The sequence below is a fragment of the Haliaeetus leucocephalus genome, unplaced genomic scaffold, assembly GCF_000737465.1.
Source record: "Haliaeetus leucocephalus isolate CR32 unplaced genomic scaffold, Haliaeetus_leucocephalus-4.0 Scaffold751, whole genome shotgun sequence".
In the NCBI taxonomy this organism is placed as follows: domain Eukaryota; kingdom Metazoa; phylum Chordata; class Aves; order Accipitriformes; family Accipitridae; genus Haliaeetus; species Haliaeetus leucocephalus.
Window position 1 is genome coordinate 17,705,046 of NW_010973187.1, and position 27,690 is coordinate 17,732,735.

General features: G+C 47.7%; 1 protein-coding gene across 1 annotated transcript in view; it reads left to right on the forward strand.

The window, feature by feature from the left end:
- Nucleotides 1–998: 998 nt before the first annotated feature.
- Nucleotides 999–27,690, forward strand: part of PLXNA4 (plexin A4) — a 421,093-nt gene continuing 394,401 nt past the window's right edge. Inside the window, exons 1-2 of the mRNA XM_010581025.1 lie at nucleotides 999–2,177; nucleotides 22,588–22,770. Coding sequence (XP_010579327.1) covers nucleotides 999–2,177; nucleotides 22,588–22,770 — 1,362 coding nt within the window. The remainder of the gene's footprint in view (nucleotides 2,178–22,587; nucleotides 22,771–27,690) is intronic.

The following is a 27,690-nucleotide window of genomic DNA, read 5'->3' on the forward strand; positions in this document are numbered from 1 at the left end:
TGGTCCCTAGGTCATTAGTTTTCCTACTTTGTGGTCCTTTAGCCTTTATTACTGCTAATCGTCAGGCAACCCCTTTCTCCTCATTCATCTGAGATGCCCAGGGGAACTGTATCTCTTTTAGACAGTGTTTTCTTGGCTGTACAGTGGGTGGAGAGCAGTCTCGTGGTGAGAGCCCAGGGGACGGAGGAGACCTGGTGCTCAGTTTCCTCCCTGCTTGGCTGCATGCCCTTTGTAGATGTGGCTGTGAGGGCTGGCACACCACAACTCCTACATCTGTACTCCAAGCTGGACCGGCATGAGGCAGCTTTGATCTGGAAGCCACAGACAGCCTGTTCAAACAGACCCACTCTGGACTGAGGTGCCCCTGAAACGATGTTAATGTCAGACCAGAGCTGGCTTCTTCCTGGCAAACATCAAGGGTTGCAAAAGAGCTCAGCATCCATCTGGACCTGTCCCTGTAGGCAGGTCCCTGACCTTCTCTAGGCTTCAGACCCTCATCCAGAAGAGCAGGATAATAATCCGTCTCCAGTCCTGTCTTCTTAGATAGCAAATACACAATTGGGTGAAAGTTGGCAGTGCAAACAGCAGTACCGCTTGATGTTTCTACCAGTAGCCTTCTGCACTGCTCTGGCTTCCAGTGAATTTTTGTGCTGCACCATGGGCCACGTGTGTGTGTAATGGAGAGTAAAAGGGTGCCGATTTATTATTCTGCTATGTGATTTCTGCTCTTTCTACCAGCATCTTTTCTTTCAGGAGGGCTCCCTTTGTGCTGGTTTTAAGTAGAGAGCTCAGAGACGAGAAAGGGAGGATTAGCAATTAAATACGCTCTGATGATGGCATGGTTGTGAAGGAGGGAGGAGGAAGGAATACTCCATAGTAATGTACTTTTGTTTTCTTTTCTCTTTGCTTGTAGGACAAAATCTGCCAGGGAATTGGTGTTTTGAAGACTCTTACAGCTTTTAATCCTCGTTCCCTTGGGAATACAAACCTTTCTAATCATGTCACCAGCCATGTGGAAATGGACTTGCCTGGTTTCTCACCTCCTGCTATCCACCACAGTGTCGCCTCTTGGTAGGCAGCAGCCGCTCCATCCAAAGAGGCCCTTCATCACTTTCACTGGAGACCAAGCAGAGGGAAACTTCAACCACTTGGTAGTTGACGAAAGAACTGGGCACATTTACCTGGGAGCTGTCAACAGGATCTACAAACTCTCCAGTGACCTGAAGGTCTTGGTGACCCACCAGACTGGTCCTGATGAAGATAATCCCAAATGTTATCCTCCCAGGATAGTCCAAACCTGCAACGAACCCTTGACGCCCACTAACAACATAAACAAAATGCTCCTCATAGACTACAAGGAGAATCGATTGATAGCCTGTGGGAGTCTTTACCAGGGCATCTGCAAGCTTTTGAGGCTGGATGACCTCTTCAAGCTGGGAGAGCCCTTCCACAAGAAGGAGCATTATCTCTCTGGGGTAAATGAGAGTGGCTCTGTTTTTGGAGTCATTGTTTCTTACAGCAACATGGATGACAAGTTGTTCATTGCCACTGCTGTGGATGGCAAACCTGAGTATTTCCCCACTATTTCCAGCAGAAAGCTCACCAAGAATTCCGAGGCGGACGGGATGTTTGCATATGTCTTTCATGATGAGTTTGTGGCCTCTATGATCAAGATCCCCTCAGACACCTTTACCATCATCCCTGACTTTGATATCTACTACATCTATGGCTTCAGCAGTGGTAACTTTGTCTATTTCCTGACTCTGCAGCCTGAGATGATCTCACCACCTGGCTCCACCACGAAGGAGCAGGTTTATACCTCCAAGCTGGTCCGGCTTTGTAAGGAGGACACAGCCTTTAACTCCTATGTTGAGGTGCCCATTGGCTGTGAGAAGAACGGGGTGGAGTACCGGTTGCTCCAGGCAGCCTACTTGTCTAAGGCTGGAGCCATCTTAGCGAGGTCTTTGGGTGTTGGCCCTGAGGATGATATCCTCTTCACGGTCTTCTCCAAGGGGCAGAAAAGGAAGATGAAGTCCTTGGATGAGTCCGCTCTTTGCATCTTTGTCCTGAAAAAGATCAACGATCGCATCAAGGACAGACTACAGTCCTGCTACAGGGGAGAGGGCACATTAGATCTGGCCTGGCTCAAAGTCAAGGACATTCCCTGTAGCAGTGCGGTAAGTGAAGCCCCTAAGCACCCAACCTTCACCTCCTCACATGCTCACAGATCTTAGAGCATGGCTCAACAAGCAAAGCAGGGACCAAGGAGCTGAGACTGCCTAGTCCCAGTCCTGGCTCTGCCTCCAGCTCACCACACCACCTAATTTAACCAGTTCATGCCTCAGTTTGTTCATGGACAAACTGAGGAAGGTATCACTTTCTGACCTCCCCAGGCATGCTATGTTTGCTGATGAACTAAGCCAAGGAGCCTTGAAACCTTTAGGAGGAATTTGCCTGTTGTAGTTACTTCACTGTGCAATTCGTTAGGGGTTTTCTGCACAAGAAAATCACATTTTCTTGTGCAGTCTTGGCTCAAACCAAAACAGGACCTAGATAATGTCAATGGCTTGTGCTGTTTTCTGTGTCTGCTGGTGTAATTTTATTTCCCTGGGATGAAGTTGGAGCAGAATTTGTTCAGGGAGCTTTGTGAAGCCAGGGCTTCGATTCTTCTAGGGCTGAGATGCACTGGTCATTAACCATCAAAGTCCTTCATCTTCCGGTTTCCAGCCAGCTCTGTGTTGCCACCGCACTGAAAAATTAAGGGCTGGCTGCAGATCAAGGAAGAATTGCTGCAAGATTTAAGGGCAGGATTGGGGAAGAGGCTGGTCTACCTGACCTACAAATGGTCTTAAGAAATGGTCTTAGTTTATTCTGTCAGTTCACTAAAGTGTCATTGCAGAAATCTGCGTCAGCCCCGCCAGCATACGGCTGGCTTTGATACCATGCACAGAAATCAGCATTACAGCTGGCACTGCACCCAGGCTGCTGTAATAGCCGCTTCTCTGGGCTTTGATTTCCTTCCTTAATTAGCTCTTTCAAGTGAGAGACAAGTTCAAGTCTGAGCAAAGGGAATACGGAGAAACACCAGAGCGCTTTCCTGCCCCATAATCTGAAGGCAGTCAGGGCTCAGGATGTGGGATTGCTCTGGCCTTCCTTTGTACTCAAGCCTCCTTTGCTGGGGGATCCCTGCTGTTGTCCCTTTGCGGGACAAGGACGGACCAAGAGGAGCGCAGACGGAAATTTCATTGCAGGGAGACCGATCCTGCCATACCCTGCCCTAATTCCCCTTTACACCAGTGCCCTCAGCATTGTTGCTTGACCTTGCACTGCTCTCATGCTCCCACACCGAACGTGCAGAGGGACAGTTCCTTCATTTTAGTTGGGATGTCTTCTGCCTAGACCTGCAAAGCTCCCTATGGAGTATTGTACAGGGAGAAAGGCTGTGCCCAAATCTGGCTTTGATTTTTTTTGTTTAGCCTCAAGCCCTCTGCACATTCAAAGAGCTGCCTTTAGATTTAAGCTGGGAGCTTCCCACTGGAGTTTCTTTCCTGGGCTGTTAAGCCTCTCTCCATGCATTTGCAAATCTGCTCTGCTTCTGCTCTGTACTAACATTTGCAATACTGGACCTCTCAAATTAGGAGGTTTGAAACCTGTCACTCACCTAGCTTCTGTGGCTTTAGACAGGAGCAAAAAGGCCAACAGCTTTCTTCTGTCCCTTGGGGTGAGTCCCATATCAAGAAGACTGATATATCAGACCGAATTTGGAGGGACGGGACTGCAGAGGTTGGGGAGAGGACAAGGAGCCAGGGACTGGGTGCTGTTGGAGCATATTTGTGACTGCATTTCTTCATTGTGCATCAGAGATGCTAATGCTTCTCAGCTGGAGAAAAAGCCTGGAGATCCTTGAATAAAAAACAGGAGTCTGAAAAGTGTAACTAAGTGGGCTGTCCTCTCCTTAAATGAGCCTACTTAGAGCTGCTGGCAAGCCCTGCCTGAGATCAGCTGTGCTGCCCGAGGGAAGAGGTATTAGTGACTTGGCTGCTGTAAGGGTTGCAGAGTCCAGCCGCTAAGCTTGGAAAATATTTGATGGTTGGTGAAGTATTTTGGAGCCTGGATATATGGCTGTGGGGGCCTCGTCTCCTTTGCTGATGTCCTGCTTGCCAGCCATCCACCAGCACTGCTGCTCTGCCTCTTAGTGCATGTATTTGAAGCAGCTCTAAAACCAATTACAAAGCCATCAGTGAGACTTTCCCTGGTTTTGTGTGGATGTCAAATATTTCTCTGCTGGTGCAAATAGAGGCTTAACCTGCCTGCGATCAAGGCTGGACCTGAACTTCAGCTCTGCTGCCCTGCCTTCAGCAGCCAAAATCCTGCATGGGAACAGACACAGCTGATGTGCCTGGCATTGAGCAGAAGGGTAGAGATGAGCTGTGGGAAACCCTCACCAAGCATTGCAGAGAAACCCTGTTAGAAGACGTATTCCAGCCCTGCTTTGTGGTATTAACTTTATGACCATGGATTATGGAGCTGGACTCACCGCACTGTCCTCACATCTTGGTGCGTGGTCATGTCTGGCTTTTGGTAACAAATATTTTTCTAATAGGGCGATAGCTGACTCAAAGGGGATCCACATGTTAGGATGCTTCTGTTCCTGCCTTGGTGCAATGCTTGCTCAAGGCCACTTCAGGGCAAGAGAAGTCTCTTGGGGACCATTCCCAGCACAGCTCTCCTAACCTGCAATACGCACACAAATAATTACAGGGATGTGGGGGAACGGTGCGCTTGGCCAGAGTAGTACAATGCAGAGTCGGCAGCTTCTCTGGTCAGGCAGCTTTGTTGGTGCAGCTGGTGGAGCTGGGAAAGTTGAGGTCAGGTAGGACCTGGCACCCAGCTGGGCTGGACCCACTGCGTCTCACGGTCAACGTGCAGCAGGAGGCGTTGGGTCTCCAGATGTCCCGCGGGGCTGCATGTCCTGGAGACTTGCCCTGGTCTGGTTTGCAAACCCCATGTGAAGGCAAAGGACAGAGACGGAACTGTGTAGGAGCCTGTGCTTCTCTCGTACCAACCACGTGTGCGTGTTGCAGATGTTAGCAGTGTGATAGAAGAATTTCCAGAATGGGAAATAATAAAAGTCCAGAGATGAATGGAGGATCCTCAGTGTTCATTCCTCCCATGTCCCTGTGTTATAGCTGTCCTCCTATTAATCTTCAGCATAAATCAGGAAAAAATGATGGATTTTTATGTCTAGGCGGTTGATTTGCAAATTGGCGATGTTCACTCAGGTGATGAACAGTTCCAGGTAATACACCTCTGGTTCTCCTCTCTGCAAATACAGGATAATAACTTATATTTAAACAGTACACTTGACCCCAAATGCTTAGAAATTCATATAATGAGAGAAAAATGAGGCTGGGAAAAAAAAGAGTCTTATGAGGTCATCTGATTTGCCCTTCTGCCCTACTTATAACATTTCTGACAGATGTTTGTCTCACCTGTTCTTAACCTCCAGCGACGGAGAGTCCTCTCTCTCCCTACATGATCTGTCTTTGCTGGTAGGAAGCTTTTCCTCATGTCTAATCTAAATCTGCTTTCCTGATACTGAAGCCATTCCTACTTGTAGAGCCACAGAGAGCACCCTCATCCCCTTTGGCTATCTATCACCAAAACGTGACCAGTTCGGTGGTGCAGCGTGGTGTATCGATGTACGGAGCAGGGGGAGTGAAGCTATATGGATATGCAGGGTGTTGGCAGAAGGAAGGGCTGTTCTGGTGGGAAAAAATAGGCTGCTTAAATCAGAAAACAATCTTCCTGTTGGATAAAGCCAGCCGTGGTTGAAATATGTTTTATGAACTTTGTAATTAACAGTTGATACGGTTGGGAAATGCTGGATTTCTTTAAAAAAAAAAAAAAAGCCATTTGGGAGGAGGATGGAGATGTAAATGGGCCATTTTGGTACAGGACTTGATCATTGGGGGATTTGTTGATTTTTATTACTATGGAATAGGATTAACAATAGGTGCATTTTGAAGCCCAGTGACAATTGCACTACTGGAATGCTCAGTAGTGGAGGCAGGGGAGCCTTCCCCTCTACCTTGGGGAGCAAGCAGGTGAACTGCTGTGTGGGACATACAAGCATGGATGAAGAAGAGGAGGGTATTGGAGACTGACCCCAAAGCAGCATGGGGGTGCCAGGGCCTGCTGGGGAGATGCGAGAGGAACGGGGATCCTCGCTGGAGCTTTGGCTTGCAATGAAATCCCAAACACGGTGTTGTTGGCATGCGATCCCGGCTGTCAGCTTAGGAGTTGTTTGCAACCCAGGGCTGCTATCCTGGGAGACCCTGGTCTCCTCATCAGCCTGATCTGCCTCACAGCATCACCTGCCACTCTGCAGCCTAACAGACTCCAGTCCTTGAAATGAAAAGGTGTCACCTCCATTGCTGTAGCTTTTACCGGATACACAGAGCAAATATCTGTCCAAGATAATCAAAGTGTCTGTCCCCAACTATCGCCTGGCTTCTGCCTTTTGCCGGTATTTTCTTTTCCTTTTGGCAGGAAATGGAGTTTGACTGTTTAAATTACTGTATTCAATCTCTTCCTGTTTTTCATGGCAGCGCTGTCACTTGGGGGAGAAAAGACATGTTTTTGAAGCTGACCAGCCAACAAAAGGCCTTGTGTAAAGAGCTGGGCAATATTTTTCCAACACTTTGCTAACAGAGGGCAGGCGAGGTGGATGTTTGGGACCTGAGTCATTGTCTGACAAGTGACTTGGTTATAAAGGCTTCCTGTGCTTCTGATGCTTCGTGGCAAACCTAAGTCAGTAAATCCCCCAAACATCTTTGCAGATACCGGTGCCTAGATCCCTGAGAGTCCTGCATCTCCTCCATACGTCTGTTCCTCAAGTGGACTCTGCTCTCCTGCTCCCTCCTGCTTTCCCTGCATCCCCCCTGCCCATCCTAGATGCTTGATGCCCACCAAGCAAGCACTGCTGTACTCATGGGGTTTAGCTGCATGCAGTAGAAGGCTGCAGAGGGCATATTGTTGGTTAGCCATTCCATGGGTGGCTGTCGGGCATGTCTGGATGTCAGTTGGGTGCACAGGCGTTTTGCTTTGGCAGCGTGAGCATCTCGCCCCAGGATGAATGCTGCTTGGTCCTTGGGGCTGATCCATGGGCTCTCTTCTGCTCCATGCCACCAGGTTAGGAAGGGCCATTTCTAACTCCAGTGGTAGAAGGGCTTTGTGTATGGTATGGGACAATCTGACTCCTGGCAAGGTCACTGTTGGTGATGGAGAGGTCACAATTTTCCTATAAACAGCCTATTTCATGATTTTCCTTTTCCTCCCAGGCCTTGCATTTGTCATCATTGGTGTTAACAGGACACAGGTCTGACAGAGCACCTCTGAGACACCAAGATGGGAAGCAGCATTACCCTGCTTTTACAGGAGGGTTGGCTAAGGCACAGTAAAACATAACTTGCAGTGCAGTTGCAGCTCAGAGACTGCAGGATCTTAGTGCTGTACCCAGTGTTCCCAACTGTTGCAGGAAGAGGGAATTATGATCCTTGCTATTGTGTTCCTCTCTAGCACATGGGACAGAAAAACAGAAGGACACGGGCTGGAGCTGCTGGAAAGAAGGTGCATTTCAAGGAAAAAAAATCACTTTACAAACTAAAAAGCAGGGATTGTCATCCCTATCTGTCATTTCCCCCATCATTTTCCCTTAAAAGGGAAAGGCTGGGGTGAAAGGGAGTGTTAACTTTTGCTTAGCCCTTGGGAAGAGGAATGCGTGGAGGGAGGTCCATGCAATACTGCTGCTTTGACATTTTGGACACCCAGCTCCTGCCCATTTCTCCTGGCTGGGTTGGCCGGTACGTGAGCCTGCTATTTTCCCAGGGGAATGACTCAGTCACAGGAATGAGCTATCAGTTTCATTAGACCTCACAGTGTCACTGCTTGCCGGTCGGGCTATCCTAAGTAAATCTCCGCAGGGGTCAATGCCACTCGTGCTTGCACAATTGGTCTTTTTGTCCATCTTTACTGGACAGACCGTGCACAAGAGTTTTGCGTACATGTCTTTACTCCAAATTATACAGGCATATGTTTCTGATCCAAAGGGCTCATGGTCAGTTGAGGTCAGTTCTTGGTCAACTTTTAACAGTGCTTTCTTCTTCCTCTGAAGATGCAAGCAAGAGCAGGAACGAAAAAAAAAAAAAAGACACAGTGCAGTCTGTGCAAAGGCAGTAGCCTCAGAAATACGGTAATGCCTCTCTGGGAAAGCTCACTGGAGACTCAGAGACGGAGCAAACAGGCTTATTACTGCCAGATCTGTATTTGTATAATTGGTCACATCAGTTTGTGTTGGATGGGAGTGTGTATGCATGTGTGCGGAGCGTGTTGTCGGAGGGACTTGCTGAGCCCAGCAACTTTGATAAGAGGCTACCAGCATCCTCTTGCTGACGCTGGGAGCTGGAGTGGATGGAGGGCTTAACTGGGGAGGCAGTATGGGCAAGGGGTACGGCACTGACTTAGGGTTTCTGCAGCTGAGCTCTGCGATTTGCAAATCTCCCCCATGCACCTCCCCACTCCTCATTTCTCCATCTCCAGCAGGCCTGACCATCATCTCCTCTGCAAAGCTGGCTGTGCTCTGGGATGAAAGACACTTCATCAGGGAGAAATGTCATATTATCTTGCTACGTGAGGCAGCTCAGGCAAAAGTGGAGCGGGGAGCTCTCTCCAGCGATGTGGATGGTATTTCTCATGGTTATTGTCAGTGGTGGAAGTGACCAGAGATGCCTGGGGCCATGCTCCCCAGGCTAATGGAGAGCAGCTGAGTTCAAATCTCCACTGCTCCAAGCAAGGTCCTGGCCCCTCTGTAACTGGAATTAGGAAAGTGTCCCCACCCCTTCCTCTGTGAGGTGACCAGCAGGCTCATTAACTAATTAGCACTAATTCATTGATTAGCATGCCTAATGTTCATGCTAGGGACATGGTTAGGGTCTGATGGAGTTGCAGGACCAAGACCCTCCTGGGTTTTCCGTCGATGTACGTGCCTATGGCTGAGCAGTGCTGGGTGAGCACTACAGGACTTCTCCAGCATCGGCAAGAGCTCTTAGTTCAGCCTGCGTATAGCTGCTGGCAACATCCCAGTCCTCTGGACACCCTCAAAAGCCCAAAGCTTATTCAAGTGGGCATGCATGTGCTAGCCTGGTGAGAGCTCATTTGCAGGGGCTTCTCAGGCACCACGTGGGTTCATCTTCGCTTTTTCCTCGGTGGTGGTCCTTCCTCCCATGTGCCACCTCTCTGCTTTCAGCCAGCAGGGATAAGGACACTTCCCTGCCTCTGTAAAGTGCTCTGCACTCCAGGCAGGAAAAAAAGTGGCTTTGGAAGCCCTGGGGGAGAGAAAAACAAAAAATCTTAAGCACCTACATCAACTGAAGCTTGCACTTAAGGGCTGTAAACCAGGGCCTAATTGCACGGAGAGAATGATTGCATTTGAGGTATTAAGTACGTTCCTCAGTATTAAACACCTGTCCTTGAAAGGATGCTTCCAGATCAGTGTGCATGCAGAAATAATGCTGTCGGTAATTAATTACCTTCTTATCACACCCCTACCCTGCAACCTCTCCTTCCCAAATCCTCATTGTTTGTCCTGGGGGGGAAAAAAAAAGCATGCTTTGGAAACAACCTGCTTCTTCCCAAGAATAAAACGAGAGGAAACCCTATGCCTTTAAGTGGCCGGGTGCCAAACCCACGCACAGTGCTGTTCTCTCGTGTCTGATTGACCCCGCTCACACAAAATGTTCATTGAGGATGAAGCAGGGCCCAAGGCTGCTGAGTCGCTGTTGTGTCTGAGGTATTTCAGGCGCAGGTCCCTCCCCCCCATCAGTCCCAGCTCTGGACCACGTTGGCTCTGCCTGAGCAGCTCAGCATCTCTCAGCATCAGCCCCATGTCCTGGTGGACCCCAGTAGCTGCTTCTGCAGGTGAGCAGGGTGCCAACTTCTCCATTGCTGCTTGTGCCATTCGCCTGCACTTCTTGCCACATGGACAATTAGGTTTGTTTCTGGGAACTGAACTTTGCTGCTTCCCCTGCCAGTGACCCAGGCTGTTTTCTCCTGTGGTCGAGCCCTGCGGTCGCCCGTAGCTCAGCTTTGCATTTTTGGAGGGCTCCATATGATCTCCTCGTATTCTCTTCCACGCCAGGAGATCAGCTACTTCGCAAACCTGATCTCGTATTGCCTCGCCAGGAGGTCGCCTTGCGGGCCAATGGAAATGCTTGTGCAACATTTTCTTTTTTTTTAAAAAAAAGCAGCAAGCAAAACCCAGCCATCCTGGAAAAGCCAGAAGCAAAGCGACTCCAGCTCCCTTCGTGAGCCCGATGCTATTTAAAGCACCTCCGGACTGGGGGCAGCTGAGCGTGGGAGTTTGTACAATAACTGTTCTGTTGAGGAGGGGGTCGAGGGTATGCTGCATTCAGCAATACTTTCTGGGCTAAATCCTGCACAGACCCTTTCGTGCTTGCCTAATGCAAGTGTAGTTGTTGGGGTGAAAAACAGTGCAGGGTCTGTCTTAGTACTTGCGGAATCAGTGAAGATGTTTAACCTCTGGGAACAATCTGGTGCACATGTCTATTTATTTTATATTCCAGCACACACATAACATAAGACTTTCCCCCCACTCCCTGAAATAAGCATGTTTCTCTATTTATCCAAATTTCATGGAGACGTGGGTCCCTGCTATACCAGGTAGGAGAATACAGATGTTGAAAATGTCCATCCGGAAGACTGGCTGGTGTGAAGATGGAGATGAGAAAGGCTGTTGTACCTACAGAGAGATATCCAAATCTCATCTGACCACATTTCTGCCCCAGCCACTCCCAACCTGGCATCTGCATGACTGTGCTAGCGTGGGATATGGTTTTGCTGTAAGTTTACTTGAGAGGCATTTTATTAGCACTGGCCCAGTCTTTGGGTAACACAACAACAGCTTTGGGACAAAACGCGGTGTTTGCAGAGCCGGCGTGGATGTGGCTGGGTAGGTAAGTCCAAATTCGGGATGGAGCTGGGGACCTGGGTGTCCTGCACACATCTACCTCCGAACCCTCCTTCTCTTCAGCTCTGCTTTGTTGCACAGATAAATGTCAGTAAGCGGATGAATGCGGCTTGCTGAAATGCAGACCTTTTTTGCATCTTTCTTCTGCCGATAACTACACAATACGCAGGACCTAACATCTTCCCTGTGCCACCAGCACCCAGTTGCTTCAATTTAGGAGCTAGTAAGCATTGCAGCCCCAATGTTTTCTGCTTTATGGTGCAGATTCTAATAACATTTAAAATATTTAAAGAAGTAATTGAAACGCAGGAAAGGCAAGACACGCAGATATGCATGCAGCTAAATGGTAACACCACAGAAAGACAGAGAGACCTCTGTTTCCTCCATGCAGTATTGGAGCTGGCATAGCTGATAGAGCATGTGGGTGACATTAGATCAGTAGGAACAACATCGTATTTTCCCGGTTTCAATGTCATTACCCCGTCGTTGTCAGTGTTCCAAAATATAATAGGATTTGTTCAGCTGATTTATCCTGTAAACAAGCGATATTAGCCAGGAGTGTATTTAGACACACAGAGAGAGTGGGAGAGGCAGAGTGAGGAAGCGCGCAGAAGGGAATAATAAAAATGTACTCCTCCTAATGAGGGAATGACCCAGCACTTATCAATGGGTTGGGGCTATTGGTCAGGATCCTGCGCCAAGAAACACAGGGCTGTAATTGTAATGGTCTCCCTGCTTCTGAGGGCCGGCTGCAGCCTTCCGCTTGCACAGTCCCGCTTTCAGATGCAGGAGGAGTTGGAGCTTAATGGCTTGAGTGAATTTAGACTCGGCTGACACAAGTGCTCTGAATTCCTCAAGTACCGAGATCTGCCCAGATAGAGGCAGAAAGCCGGAGATTTTTCTTTCCAGGGCTCGAGTGCTTTAATTTGTCGTTTACACCGATAACCAGGCTTCTTTAAATTCATTTTCTGTGAGATGATAGCACCAGACACAACTCCGTTCTCCCTGGTACAGATGCGCAGCCCTGGAGCTCGCCACGACTCTCCGTTATTTGGTGAACAAGCCGGGGCCTCTCGTACCCAGCCGAGCTCTCTCAGTTTCCCTGCGCTGAAGAGCAACAGCACATACATGTCGTTCATTACAACACTTAGCTTACCTTTGCAGGACTGCGGTGAGGCTTAATTAATGCTTTTAAGCGGCCCTGGGATCTGCGGGTGAAGGTGTTGCTTGCATGCAAAGCAGCGCTGTTGTTTAATTTATATAGCGCTGTTGGTGCGCGTGGCACTTTGCAGCCCAAATGATAATTTTGTCTGTGTAACAAAATAATAATTACAGTAATTGTGATTCAGTGGAGAATCTCTGGTGGTGCGGGCGTAGGGGAGGCAGCTGGACTCTATCCGGCAAGGTGCTGGTATGCGTCACTGGAATAGGAATGAGGGGTGCCTGGCAGCTGCCAGAAATGCTCCAGAAATGTTGGTTTAACCATTTTGCTGCCAGGAAGTATTGGGAGATAATGGGCCAGGAACGTTGTCTGTGAAGAGGAGGACGGGTCAGCAAAAGAAGGCTCCTACACCCTTCAACGTCGCATGCGACAGGCAGCAATGATGTTGTGGGCACTTTAAACAAACCCTGCGGCGTGGGTGTTGCTTCCATCTGGTGAAGATGGACACGAGAGTTTGTGACCTGGTGTTATGGGTTTGTGTGGCGGGGGTTTTTTTTTTGGTAGCCGGGGAGGGTCCGCAGGGCTGGCTCCTGTGAGAAGCTGCTGCAAGCTTCCCTGGCTCCGAGTCGGACCCACCGCTGGCCCAGGCTGACCCAGTCAGTGATGGTGGTAACACCTGGGGGACAACATACTTAAAAAGGGGAACCCGCAGTGACCCACGATCCTGCCTTTATATTTTTTCCTCCTCCCACTGTGGCCAGGGTGAGTGAGTGAGTAGTTGTGTGGTGCTTTGTTACCGGCTGGGCTTAAACCACGACACCTGGGGAAGGGAATGTCTCTTTTTTAGGTGTCTCTATTCGATGGATGTGCCTGAGAGAAACGCATGTTGTGATAAGGATGCTCAGGATTATGGGGCACAGCTGACAGAGGACAGAGCTCCGGTCTCTTCTTACACCTCTTTCATCACTGCAGTTGATGTTTCCAGGAATTTGTTATGTAGACAACCTTTGGCCAATCACGGAAATGTGACATCCTTTAGGATAAAATGCAGCAGCTGGCGAGCACTTCCCCTTCTCTCAGAGGTGTCTTTCTGCCTACACAGAAAACCCTTTTCACCTAAGATTTTCTCTCTCTGGGACACTTCCTCCCCATCTCAGCTACGGTAGCACCAGGGGAAGTCAGTGCTTCTGTGTTTCAGGTGCGTAACACAGCTTTGCTGCTGGAATATGTTCTTACAGAAGAGCTCCAGCAGCTTATTTGATCAATACTTCACTTTTGAAAAATCCCTAAATGCTTATTTACCCAATAGACCATGGCAGTTTCAAAGGCAGAGTCTCCACACTCAATAATCTCTTCTTTTTGGGGTGTGAAAAATTTTAAGTGAATTTTTTAAAGCTCATGGAAAGCACTGAGCTGAGAGCCACAGAGATCATATTCCTCTGTTTATCCTTCAGTACCTCATCCATATGATCCTCCAGCCTCTGAGCCAGCAAGGGGAAGTTTATGGGACTGCAGAAGAACTCAGCTTCCTTTTGCAGTCACGCTTGCTGCTCTTCGGGTCCCATCCATCCTTCTTGTTTGTAGGTACAGTTGTGAGGGGATGAACCTCAGTGACCACACACCTCGGGGATCTGATTTTCACCCCAGCTGCGTGGCTTGGTGTGCTAATGTTGATATTTGGAATTGTAATCCTGGAAGTTTTTTTGAGGGGGTGGAAATGATGTATGCAAACAGCAGATTTGGCTGACACAGCGATGGTGTTTGGGATGTGAAGACCTCCATAAATGGGAGCGTTTGTACTATCTCAGTCTGACATTCCGCACTGCTGCTGGACGTACTGTCCCTCTTCCCCGCCTGTATCAGACCCTTGGGGTCTAAACAAGGCGCTTGAAATATCGCTTAAGTTAAAATATCCAAACATAGAGAGTGTAAATATCCCACTGAAAAATATTGCCAGGTATCTGAGTCTGTTCCGCACCTCGCCTTGTTTATCTTGACATAGGGTGACTGTTTCTCCTGGCAGACGCTTGGAGCTGAAGTTGACACGAGCTGAGGGATACGGTGAAGCTGGTATCAGTACACCATCTGCCAGTAACATAGATTCATTAACCTGCTGGTGTTTCAGGCTGGATCCTTAATTGCATCTTCACTTGTAATGGTAGGAATGTCTTCTATGCAAGTGGCCAAGAAGCAAGTATGTTGTTTTGCTGAGGACGGTCTTGCATGCTTGATATCTATGTCATGTTTCTCTGGATAGTCAGTCTTGGGTTTTCCTTCATGGTGGCATGAACTGTTTCCCTCTGATAGCCCAGTGCTGCTTCCAGAGCAGAAATGCTGCTGCTGACCAGTCCCATGCCCGTACTAAGGCAATGTTTGTAGCAAAAGTGGGAACAAGAGTTTAAGAATAAGCCACGGGCTGAAAGGCATTTGCAGTTGCTGCTCACTAGCTCTGTGGCTGTGTCACAGAGTCAGCACACCCTGAAAGCTGTGGTCTGCGTCTCCAGGGTCTGCAGCAGCAAAGAAGAAAAGCAAACTTGCTGCCAATATTGCATAAATTCTGTAATATTGGGATCTAGAAAATTTTTAGGGATTCACTAAGCGACGTACATTGTACACATCTTTTGGCACACTAATCATTCAGAAAGTCGGGACTTAGAGGATGCTAAATTTATAAGCAACAATTACTTCTTACTAATAATCACCCAGCTCTGCTGAGCAAAAGGCCTGAAGACCGAGAAACCTGTTAGACTCTGTAAGAAAGGCAGCCTCCTCTTCAGGAAATTGCAAATTTTACGATGTGGAGGTACATGGTATAGACTGTTGGGAAGCCTCACACTCACAGTATAGCAGGAACATAAATACAGGCATAAAAAGTCTGTACTACATTAAGATTCTGCAGCACTCTGGAAACTTGACACCAGTCCTTGAACTGATGCTTAAACTGCAGACCTAAAAACCAAATGCCTGTACCAGTTCTAGTCAATTTGAGTAACTTTCCCCCCTGTTCTTACGTTCCTGAATTATGTTTGAATGAAAATCTCTTAGCATAGTGGGTGCAATTTCCCTGTAATTGGTAAAGTTACTGTAACTGCACTGTCATTTGTATATGGTGACATGTAATTGCATGGTAACCATTGCTGTGGTTGCACAAGTGAAAAGCAGTGTGCAATTATAATGTATTTCCAAATGCTGGCTCTTTATCCAGCTTCCATTATATCACAGAGCACCCTGGGGAAATGGTACTGGATATTTTTGTATGCCATTAGAATGCAAGCTAACCGCTGAAGAGTGGGTTGGTTGGTGATCTATGCTATCTTTGGTTGGTGGCCCAGGGTTCCCATCTTCTGTCCACAAAATTTCCCAGTGGCTTTGAATTGCAGATGACAAAGGTCTACAGACGTTGATGCTCACTGGGCAAGCCTGCAGCCTTTTCTTGACCCACTGTCAGGAATGCAAGTGATGGGTAGGGCAGTAACAGGCATCAAATTATGTGAATGATGTGGCATGAGATGAAAGTCAGAGGGGCTGTCTCCATCCTGCGTTAGGACCTCATAGCTAGACACAGGCAACGGGCTGAAACGGGATGACTCTGCCGAAGTTCACAGCACAGATCGTGGGGAGAAGTTCACGTGAACCAAAGTCCACTGATCTCGGAGGAGTCAGAAGAGAGACTCGGAGGCAGCATGGCCAGAAGCAGAGATACTGCGGGAGGTCAGAGGCAGAGCAGATCCAGCTTAGGGAAGGCAAGGTACTAATGCCAGGGGTAGGGCAAACCAGCATCTAAGCAGAAGTTCACCAAGCGTTGAAGCCCATGCTGATACCTGCAAGGGGACATGCACAGGCAAACAGGAGAAGCACAAGCCTTGGGTACCATGATGCTGCTGTTGGAGTTTAAAGACCCGTGGTTTGTGGGGAGATGGTTTCCATCATTTGCAGCTCTGCTGCGTGGGGATTTATGGTTCACCCCTGCACCAGGTGATCTAGACCCTAAATTTCCTAGCTTGTATCTCTTCAGGTACCATGGAGTTCCTGGTGACAGATTTTCCCAGGGCTACCATCTCTCTAGATTTTTAAATAACCTATTGAGTAGGGTACATGCCCACCCTCACTGAGTGCTTGCAGTCAGGAGGGAAAGAAGATCTTGCCATCAGGTGATGGAAAAGACCTTGGATATCTCCTTGCAAAGACTCAAATGCATATTACTGTTGATTTCTTATTGCTCTTGGCTCCCTGGCCCTGCTGGCAGCACAGACAGCCGTAATGTATGCATTCCCTCCATCGTCTGGTGCAGCCAAGCCTGAGATAACAAGAGTGAGAAGCCAAGTACCTGCCACCGTATGAAGGCAGGGCTGTTAGGTATTAACTGTAAATCAAAGGCAAGGCTTGGCCGTTGGGACAGCCTTTATCCCCAGTGAGTCTGTGGAATTGCTTTGGAGCCTGCTGAGATACCTGGAAAAAGGCCCCAGTGCTTTGACTGGGGAGGAAGATTTCGCCAGAGTGAAAGCAAGGAGGAACGAGGGATGGCTAATCCTTTATCGAAGCTTGTCCCAAAATATGGATTAGGCTATATTTGATTATCAGGGGCTGTTTCAGAGGCAAATAGCTAAAGCAGATGTTTAAGGGACAACTGTAGTTTATTATGAGCACTGTTTGCACCGGCCCCCTAATATCTGGTGCTTCAGCCGTTCGTGCGATGCCAAAGTGCTCGCTTCTGCTGGGGAATCAGAAGAGGATGGGGAAAGAGGTGGTGTAATCGGAGCTCTAACCCTTCTGCTGAGTTTGGGGGTTTTGGGGGCTCACCGAATCCCTAGGGGACTGAGCCAGCACCAGCCTTGTAAAACCATCCTCTCCAGGAGGGCTTGGAAGTGTTAATTATTTATTTGATAGGCTTAATCCTGGAGGAGGCAAATGCCTGCCAGAATCCTCCTGTAAATCAGGCCCATTCTTTTGCACATCCTTCCGATTTCACTGGTGAATGTGACACTTGGCCACGGTGTCACGGCTGCAGATGAACCCCCTGGTTGCCGACGCAGGGAGCAGATCGCAGCCTCTCCCCAGCTGGCTCCCCCCTGCACATCAGCCCACGGTGGAGAGGCAGCTGGTGGGACTCGGCAGGGCATTTATGCCCTGGGAGCTGCCAATCATTCTCGCATGAAGATATTTCGGATATGTAGAGCACCTTATAAACCTGTGTTTAGCAGCTTCCCTGGGGCAGAGGGGTGGTGAGTAATATTCCCTCATCTGCAGGTGGGAACCCAGTGTGGGATGATGAACTGATTGACTCCAGTCCAGCATCTCAACCGCGAGGCCCCCCTTCCCTTCTGAGTTACTACGGACTGTGCCGTGTTTTTCTGGGTTAGAATTTAACTGCTCGGGATGCGAGAATCGCCGATCCTATTCCTGCCTCTTTAGATCTTCCCTCTGCCCCTCCCTGCTATCCCAGCCGCTTGCAAGCAGAGTGAATTCATGTCCTCACCTCCGCTTTCATTCTGGAAAGTCGTTAACGCGAAATTGCCAAGCAGAGAAGCTCCAGAGAGTTTAACGTGGCTACTTTATATTGCTGCTAGGAGTGTCTAGAATTGAAAATAAACCTGGACTTGCAACTCCTGACCCTTTCATCATAAATCCAAACTTCCATACGTGTTTCTCTTTGCTGAAGAAGACGACTGTATTTCTGCCTTTCCAAAGGTGTGTGTGCAGCTGAGAGCCACAGCCGCACAGAAGCCGGGTGATGTTTATTCGTAGGGTTTCACTTGCTGGCATTTTTTTTTTTTTTTTTTTGCAGACGATCCCCAGAGGAAATAACCCAAAAACGTTAAAATGAAAGTTGTTTTCATGTGGTGTGTGGCTTGCTGGCCTTACGCCTGTTCTTGGGGGACGGCTGCCCGCCTTTCTCCCGGGTCTGGCTGGGAGAGAGTTAATTATCGGAGGAAGCTGGGAGGGGGCACAGCCAGGACAGCTGACCCCAGTAGCCACGGGGCTAGTCCCTGCCGTATGACGTCATACCCAGCGCATCCAGGGGAGCGTCCGGGCTGATGTGGCAGCGGATCCGGGGGGTGAGCGGCTGCCTTGTGCATCACTCCTGGGGTACAGTCTTTTTATTAGTGCTGCCGTTACTGTGACCTCTCGCCTCGTGGTGTCCCGGTAAATTGTCCTTATCTCCACCCACCGTGTTCTACCTTTTTTTTTTTCTTTTCTCTTTTCTGATTCCCCTCCCCATACCCACTGAAGCACGGGGGGAGGATGAGCAGCCCCGTGGTGCTTTGTTGCCGGATGGTCTTAAACCACAACTTTTTTTTTTTTTCCCCTTTTGTGCCCAGTGTGGGGCACCCCCCCCGCCCGCTCCCCAGTTCTATAGTGAGCTATGTCATCACGGGGTATGGTATAGCCCCGTGGCTACTGGGGTCAGCTGTCCTGGCTGTGCCCCCTCCCAGCTTCCCGTGATAATTAACTCTATCCCAGCCGAAACCAGGACGACACTGCAAACCACAGCTCTGCAATTGCTCCTCCGGCACCCACGCAACTCTGTGTGTCTCAGAGGCTGGGGTGCGATGCGACGGTCCTAGATCTCATCTGAACTGTGTCATGTAAGAGAAAGTGCTGAGTTCACTCTTTAACCTCGCCCTGGTGCTTGGATCGCAGAATGGTTTGGGTTGGAAGGGACCTTAAAGATGATCTAGTTCCACCCCCCCTGCCATGGGCAGGGACACCTTCCACCAGACCAGGTTGCTCCAAGCCCCATCCAACCTGGCCTTGAACACTGCCAGGGATGGGGCAGCCACAACCTCTCTGGGCAACCTGTGCCAGTGCCTCAGCACCCTCATCATAAAAAAATGTCTTCCTTATATCTAGTCTGAATCTACCCTCTTTTAGTTTAAAACCATCACCTATTGCAACAGGCATCTTTCTTACAAGCCCTTCTTATAAGGATGTCTTGTATAAATAATCTCAGGGAAATAAGATGAAATAAATGAGCTTGAATTTGGTTTTGTGTCTGTAAGGGGGAAACCTGTGATATCAGCCCCATTAAGGGTAGGTCTGAGTTCAGCTGGAGCTGGGCCCAGTCTGATGGAGGAGGAACTAACCTGTGGCAATGGGATTAATTAAGTCTTAACAGGTTGGAGATGTGCTGCAGATCAGCCACAGGTTATTGTGCTTGATGCTAGGATCTCTGGGTCTATATCCTCTTAGGGTTTCGCAGGAGGATGGGAGCTTACTCTGGCTATGTGAGCTCTGATATACATCTACAGCAATCATAGACTCTAGCTAACACGTCCTGGCTGTTGATAAAGTGTGTTACAGAGGGCTCGGTGCTATATGCTCACAGCCGCGCAGACTCAGACCTGCCTGGGGAGCGAACAGGAGTAGCTCGTATCTCCCTGCCAAGCAGCACAGGCAGCTCCTGCCTGAGGTTGGAGGTCCTGGGTTCTGCAGGAAGGCAGACCAGATGATTGCCCGGGTCCTTTCTGGCCTCCCAAGTGCTTCAGCTGGAGTGGTTGGTTTTGGCTGTGTTACACCGAGGAGGATGCCCCGGCCCGTGCCAGCTCTGCTTGATTGCTGTCGTTTTGCTGCTTGTCGGTGTAATTTCCTGTTGTCTAGGTGGAGCGTCGTACACTGCACCCTAGGTAAGATGTCTGCTGGCACTATTAAGCTTTTCATGCCCTTAGTGGTGAAAGCTGCTTCCCATTTCTTGTTTTCTTTTAAAACCACGGCAAAGCAGGACTTTCTTCCCTTGCTCCTCTTTCTGCTATTTGTAGAAGGTTTGGGAATTTCTTGCTTTCAGTCTGAAACGATTCTTCTCTCAGCCTGTCAGGCCATCAGTTTGAGTGAGACACATATACAGTTTTATTATAGCCTTGAAACACAGATCATGTTAATTTGACAGCTTAAGAGTTTCCAGTCAAACTGGGCCTGACTTCAAGACCTGCATTCTTTTCGGATCCTACATCTGTAGGACGACTCAGGTTAGAAGGGACTTCAAGAGGTCATATAGTCCAGCCTCCTGCTCAAAGCATGAGACATCTTAATGTTAGATGTTTAGGCTGAGTGAATCATCTGGAGTCCTTTTGCAATCAGCTGGCTCTATCAGAAGGTGGTCCAGTGCATTGCAGGTTTGGTTGGATGGCTCGTTCGCTGACTTACCTCCTTTCTTCTGTTGACTCTGGAGGTAGTTTAGATGACCGCTGTAGGCTACTTACTAAGATTTCACATGGCTAAAGCTAGGTGAGGTGGATCCCACACCAGGTGGTGTGTTGGGTGGTGAACTGGTGAACAGAAGGCTTGTCACGCTGCGTCAGACCGACACGCCGCTCCCCTCGTTGGCTCGTCTCTGACAGTCAATGTCTCGTGTCTCACAGAAAGATCTGGCTAGTGTTGCCAATTCAAACACGTTTGTACTCCCAGAGTAATCAAGCTGCATTTTTCCCATCCTGACCTGTGTAATGAAGCTGTAGGTGTTCTCATTATCCACAGAAACACTCAGCTTTCGCAAGTCATGCTGTCGGCAGGGGTGTCCTGCTTCTCTGAAGTGTGGTCGTCGGCTTGGTGGTACTAGACCTCAGATGAATTTGGCCTTTAGATCTGGGGTGCAGATTTATCTTAGACTTTGTTCTGGCATTGTAGACTAGCAACATCCTGGCTGCTGCTCATGGAGGCTGTTGATCTGATCTGTAATTGCTCTTTGAGCTGGTGTTTTAGCTCCAGAAGGGCAGTCCACAAACATTAACGACTCTTGCAGGCCAGAGCTCAGGCTAGCTCTTCCTTACTAATGGCTGTTTGAATTCCTCATAGCTTTTATGTGTTTATAAATACATTTAGGACACATTATTCTTCCATTCAGTAAAACCATCTGTAATTATTCCCTGTAATTGCTGGGTGAGGATAAAATGAATCAACTATCAGGCTTTTACTGCTCGTGAACTCAAGTAAGGAGCAGCACGTATTGTAGCCATGCTTCTAGGAAGATGCGAGCTCAGACAAAGAAAATTGTCATGATCCTTTATTACTGGTATATGAAAACTAGGCAACCTTCCTGTACAATTAATTACTGCCTTTCTAGGCCTTGGTCCAGAAAATCTTAAGCAGATGCTTAACTTTGAATCCGTGAGTGGTCTTAATGAAGTTAATAAAGTCTAACTGCTTTGGCAATTGTGTACTGTGATATTTGGAGCTTCACCTTTATTTGACTTAATCTGTGGAGCGCTTCATATTGGGGACCTGTATTGGCCTCACCTGCTGTCCAGATGGTACCTTAAGGTAGAAGAGGTGTCTGTACTGTTCTGCTGCTCTGCTTCTGTCACTCCCTGAAGCCCAAAGAAATACCCTCAGAGATAACTAGACGCTATGTGCATTTGTACACAAGGATCCCAGTGGAGCATCTGTCTGATGACAAGTCTCTTGAGTTCAAATGCAATAGGTGTTAGAGCTTAGGCAGCAGCATTAACGAAGAGGGCCTTTTCTCTGGTGGTTAGGAGTTCATGGGTATCTCCAACAAGTGCTGGAAAGCTCCTATAATAGCTGTGAAACCTTCCCTCCTTTCCAAAGAACTTCAGTGAGTTACAGTACCCCAGTAAGATGGATAAATGCGGATAATGTCCATTTCATGGGGAAGAAATGGAGACCTGGGAGGATGAAGTGCCCAGGCCAAGCAGTGCGAGGGAAGGACCCAGGACTATATGATTAAACTAACACCAGGAGTGGGGGGTGAGTGCAGCCATGGTCTATCGCGTTTAATCCTTAGCATGGTTTCTACCGCAGCTTTGGCCTGGGCTGAGCAGCTCTCTCCCAGACAATGCCTGGCCGTGCCTTGGGGGACTGTGATTTCCAAGGTGTAGTGCGAGTGATGCTACAGCGTTTGGAGGTGGGAGGGGAGCGGTTATTTAGGTTTCATAGATGTGAGCCTTACTGTTGGGTCTCAGGGCCAGAGGGCAGGCCAGGGTCTATTTTATTTGCCAGTGCAGATTTAGCTCAGTGGTTCTTATTCTGGATCCCGTGGGAATGATGTGCATGCTTTTTTTTGACAGAACTAGATATGTTTAAGACATTTTCAGCAGACTTTGTCTTTGATTGCTAGGTCTTGACCGGTGAAACTGACTGGTAAAGCAGTAGGAAAAAGGCTTAAAATAATGTATCCTGCTGGGCTGTCATTCAAGAGAAGCAAGTTTCCAGTTCTCCTTCTCTCTGTAACTCATCATGCAACTTTGGACAAATTTTTTCCACCTCTGTATTTCTCCAGTCCTGCCAGCATCGTTGATTTGTCAGCCTGCATAAATTATAGGCATGTTATGCAATGGTGTCCCTGCTTGGATGGATAATTCCCAAATGGCTAAAGAAGTGGCGGCTTCATTTTTTTTTACACTCTGTTTCTTTTTGTTTATAGCTGTTAACAATTGATGACAATTTCTGTGGCCTGGATATGAATGCCCCCTTGGGAGTATCATCCATGGTGCGAGGGCTCCCCATTTTCACCGAGGATGGAGACAGAATGACATCTGTGATTGCCTACGTCTACAAGAACCACTCCCTGGCTTTTGTGGGCACCAAGAGTGGGAAGCTCAAGAAGGTAAGACCTAATGTGGTTCTCTAACTCGGATTTTCATGTTCTTGTGGAGATTTGCAGTGTTGCATTGAATGTGAGCGCAGTCCTTATCCTAAGGTGCATCACCTATTTTGAGGACAGGAAATGTTTAGGTTAGCAAAAAAACTGTGTTTCACCCTTGAGGGATAGAGCTGATGTGAGAGAGGATAAAATCCTTCTTCCAAATTGTTGTTCATGAGCAAATGAATGTTTCTGAAGTCAAACCACAGACCCAGCCACAGACGGACTTCATGCAGTTTACATCCAACAGATTTTTTTTGTGTTCAGACCATCTCTAATTAAGTAGTTGATCACAGGGTATCTGTGCATGCTGGAGAAAAACTGACTGCAGCTGAAGTTTATTAAGAAACAGGATTCATGCTCTGGAGATCTTTCTTCAGAGCAATGTGACTGGACTGTGATTTGACCACGAGCCCAGCATGGGATTAGCGGTTGCTCTGTTTAGGTCAGGCTGGGTACTTGTACTGAAGGAAGAGCGTTTTCATCAAAAGCAAGCTGTGTCTTGAACGATAATGACCATTATGTTTATGGTTGACTCCACATAAACCCAAATACAATAAAGAGTGTATTTACGTTCCTCACTGTGCATTCTCACTAAAAATATGCCTGTTGCATGGCTGTAGCTCTGTAGTTTGCCATGTAAGGCAATAGTAGAGAGGCTTGAGAGGTGGAAGCTGGGAATCATCTACCTGTGGTTTTCTCAAGGCAAGAAGAGTTTTTAGAAGCGAGCTTCTCATGCTAATGACGGGCACTGCCTCTGTTGCAACTCCAGTGTGCCAGTCTGACAATGTTTGTCTGAATGCTCAGCCCAGGAGTGTTGCTAAATATCATATGTGCAAGGAGATTGCGGCTTTGCCATAATAATGGAGATGGGTGAGAAGCTGGGAAGGCAGGTGGGGCAGAGCCTTGGGGGTTGCATTGGGTGTTGATTCCTCTTTGAATTCCTTTTGCAAATAAAAACTTCCAAGTTGGGGAGAGGAAGGTGCTGTGAAAAGGTGACCCACTACGGCTTGTGTATAGGATGGAGAGAGCAGACAAGGGGAAGGGAGTAGTTTGTTGACGGATGCTTGAGGAAGGTCTGAAATCTTTGGTTTTGTTTCTCTACCTGTTTCTTCACTTAAAAAGAAAATCAAGGTTGTAAATTCAGATGGCGTTGCCCCTATGCTCAGGGAGGTCTGCAAGGGGAACAGGATCCTGCCCGCTGGCAAATGTCTCTGGCTTTGTTCAACAGAGGAAAGGCTGCTGATGGTTTTGAAAAGAGAATTTTTTTTTTTTTTTTTAACAGTCTATTCAGGCATGTGGAAAAGGAGCCAAATTGTTTTTTAAACAGTTGTAATAAAAATAATCTCCTCCCCTGACTAATTAGGTTTTTCTTCCCTGTCATCTGTGATATCATAATAAACTGTTTAGTTCTCTAGTCAGTCTCTTGGGGGGGGAAAATGGGGTAGCTGAGATCTGAATGGTAAATATCCAAAAGACCTAAGCAGTTAAGAATGACTGCTGCTTCCCTGCACTCGCAAGCTTTTGTTTTTTCTTTTGGCTTCAGGAGAAGCAAACTCAGACACAGCTCTGTCTTTGCCTTTACAGGTCACATTGCAGAATCCAAGATCTGATTCCTTTTAATAGGGGAAAATAGGAGAGAAAGCTTTTGGTGTCTTACGGAGTGTGGTAGAGAGTGGGGACAGCCTTATAGGGTAAAGAATGAGAAGAAGGGAGCTGAACTGGCTGATGTAATTTGAGAAAGCTTAATTTTATTCCCTTTTTCCTAATGTGCTGAATATTCTGCCTGTGGTAGTTACTGCATTGGGTCCGTGTGTCGGAGCAAAGCTGGAGTCTCGGGCTGAGCTCTTCCTTGGCTGAATAAGTCTCCACCAGGGAGGCAGAATGCAAAGAAAAATGGGGCTCCCCTGAACAAGTGTGGTTGTTTTGGGCCAGTTGATCCAAGCTCCTGGAAACTTTCAGTTCCTGCAGGTTCAGCCCCATCCTTGCTGTGACTTCTGCAGTCACTGACTCTCCTCCACACACTGCCTTCCTCCAAGGCTCCTGAGGTTTATCCGAGCTCAGGACACCAGCCTCTTTTCCCCTCTGGGTGCCACACAAGGCCAGGTTGGCACTCAGGATTTTCACTTGACATTCCTTGGCCCCTGCCAAGACTTCGTGGGCCTTTTGAAGCTTTGTTTTCCATCTTGGCTCATCAGTCAGGTGCTTTTTGAATAGGAAGCACTGCATTGGTATTACGACTCCACCATAATCCATTATGTTAGCATGAAGTTTGATTTATGTTTAAAAAAAAATGCCTACGGGTAAATTGGAATAACCTCTGTAGGATTAGATGAAACTCCATGTACCAGTGGACAAAGCCCAGGAGCTGTCTTTTTCTCTTTTTTTTCTTTTTTTTCTGCTTGCTGGGTCCTACCATGCATGGTACGTACTGCTGTTTCTCCTGGTGCGGTGCAGCTACTCGGTCAAGCTACAGTGAAGTATTTTGGATAGCATGAAGAGAGGAATTAGGAGATTATCTTCAAGATAGCAGGATCTACTCAGTTGTTGGACAACTCGCTGCAAGTAATTACAAGATGGTTTTGGAGAAACTTATTTTTCCTGTAGTTTCAGTTTTTTTCTCCGTGTGTGTATTTTTATATGAAAGTGGCAGACTGTATATCAGATTTTGGTGTATGCAATCCGTGAATACTCTGCAAAATACCCACAGTCATAAAGCACTATCTGTTAGTTGATATACAAATGTCACATATGTCAAAGGAATTTATCCGGTGGCACACACGACTGAAGTAAAATATTGTGCTTTACAGGAACATATCATTAAAAATGAAAACTAGCAGCATATCAGGAATCTGCCCATGTAACCAAGACAACAAAGACAGAAACAAAAGGAAAAACCGAGACAGAGATAGGGTAGGAAAAGAGTGAGTGAAACAGAATGACAGGGTTGGCCCCAGCTATTTCACTGCCCCCGGCAAAATACATTTTGCAACCTTCGCTCATTCACATAGCTACATGTGCAGACCAACGGGAAGGCACTGAATAATGTGCTGTAGAAATATGCCCTCCAGTTCTGCTGGCTTGTCCACAGCACAGCCTGGCCCTGCAGAATGAAAATATAAATAGGATAAAAATGCAGAGCCTGTCCGAGTCTCATGTATAGGAACCAGTGCCCTTGGATTACAGGCCTGATGGGTGCTGATGGCGCCTTGGGGGATGGAGAAGGGTGGCCCAGGGATGAGTGGGTTGGGAGACAGCGGGGTTCAGTTCTTTCCTCTACCAGAAACTTCTGGTGTGCCTCCGTACCTCATTTTCTCTCCTGCAAAGGGCAGGAAATATTTTGCTTGCTCAAAGTAGTGCTGGAGAAAATTAATGCCCTAAAGGTTGTGAGGTGTGTGATCATATCAAACAGCTAAACTAGACAAATTGGATGGGATGGAAAACCAGCTCCGGACCACTTGTGGGCATTAAAGATCCTGCGGTACTTTTTAATGAGAATACTTCATCTTGCAGTGCTTTGGTCAGATCCCAGTATCTGTAATTACCTCCTGTGCTGGCTGGCCCGTGGTGTTCCCTGTCCTTCCGTACGGGGCTGGTAAGCGATGCCGCAGCTTTAGTACGCTCCAGGGTGCCTGGTGGGCTTCACTGGCAGAGCGAGCTCCCACGAACATCGGGAAGTGCCTTCGAACAAAACCTGCGGCTGAAAGGCAAGCAGCACCCCTATGAATTTTTAGTGATTGTTTTCAGGAGATAGGAAAGCCTCACTTGAGTTTAATGAATGTCTGTTTTGTCTCGCTACAAACAGTAAACCATGAGAAAAGGGAGTTATTCTGGGGTATGGGCTTCCTGCGAACCACTTTGCTGTAAAACAGCCAGGTGCTGAAATCTGCTGGCTTTTTTTTTTTTTTCCTTTGCACGCTTTCTCATTACATCCTTAGCTCTTCATTCTGGTGGCAGGAGAAGGCTAGAGATGTACCCATGGAGATGCTTTGCACAGTTTAGTATGCTTGTTTTGGATTTTTTTCTAGCGTGTCTGGCCAAATTATGTGCCACTAATACCTGTCATCACTAAGGGAGCGTAGCAGTATTCAGTATTCCTTCCCTAGGCATCTAATTTATGGGTCATTGCTTTTGTGCAGATAGTTTCCAGTCAAAGAAATACAACTTACCTGCAATTGTTCTGTGTGTAGATGCAGGTATAAAGGGTGATGTGAGTTTACAGATGTCAACCTGGGAGCAGCCCCAGGAATTGCACTTCTAACCAAACAAAGGTCTTTGTCCATTTTGAAATGTTTATTTGAAAATGGAGTAGTAGTAATTTACATTTATTTGAAATTTCCCCGTAAGAAATATTTTTTTTTTATTCCATCAGAATATTTCATTCAAAGCCTTTTCTATGCTAAATTCCTTGCAGAGAAAGAAATTTGGCTTAAAACTCAATTCTTTCACTCTGTGGCCTGTATTTCATTTTTCATAAAATCCCATCAGTTTGAGGTCTTTGAAGGGCTTTTTAGGTTTGGACTGCCATTTGGGGTAAAGGTTTTCATTCAGATCAGACAGCTCTGAAAACTGGCCAGCACTTCCCATCAGGTATCACCTCTATTTAGTAGAAAATTCTCCGTATCGACCAGTTTCATGAACCACCCTCTGGATTATCCTGAACCCTTGAGACCCTGCTTTCTTTGGAACCAGAGACAAAACACCGCGGGGAGATTTTTAGATCTGAGAGCTGGGATTTACAGTTCTCATTTTGGCCCATCTCACAGTTGCGCTGGGGAAGGCTGGCTTTCTTGGTTAGACAATTGGATTGGAAAGTACATGCAAGTCCGAGCTCCTGCTGGTTTCTGGCCGCGGAGCTGTGGCTCCCCGGTCCCATCAGCCGGC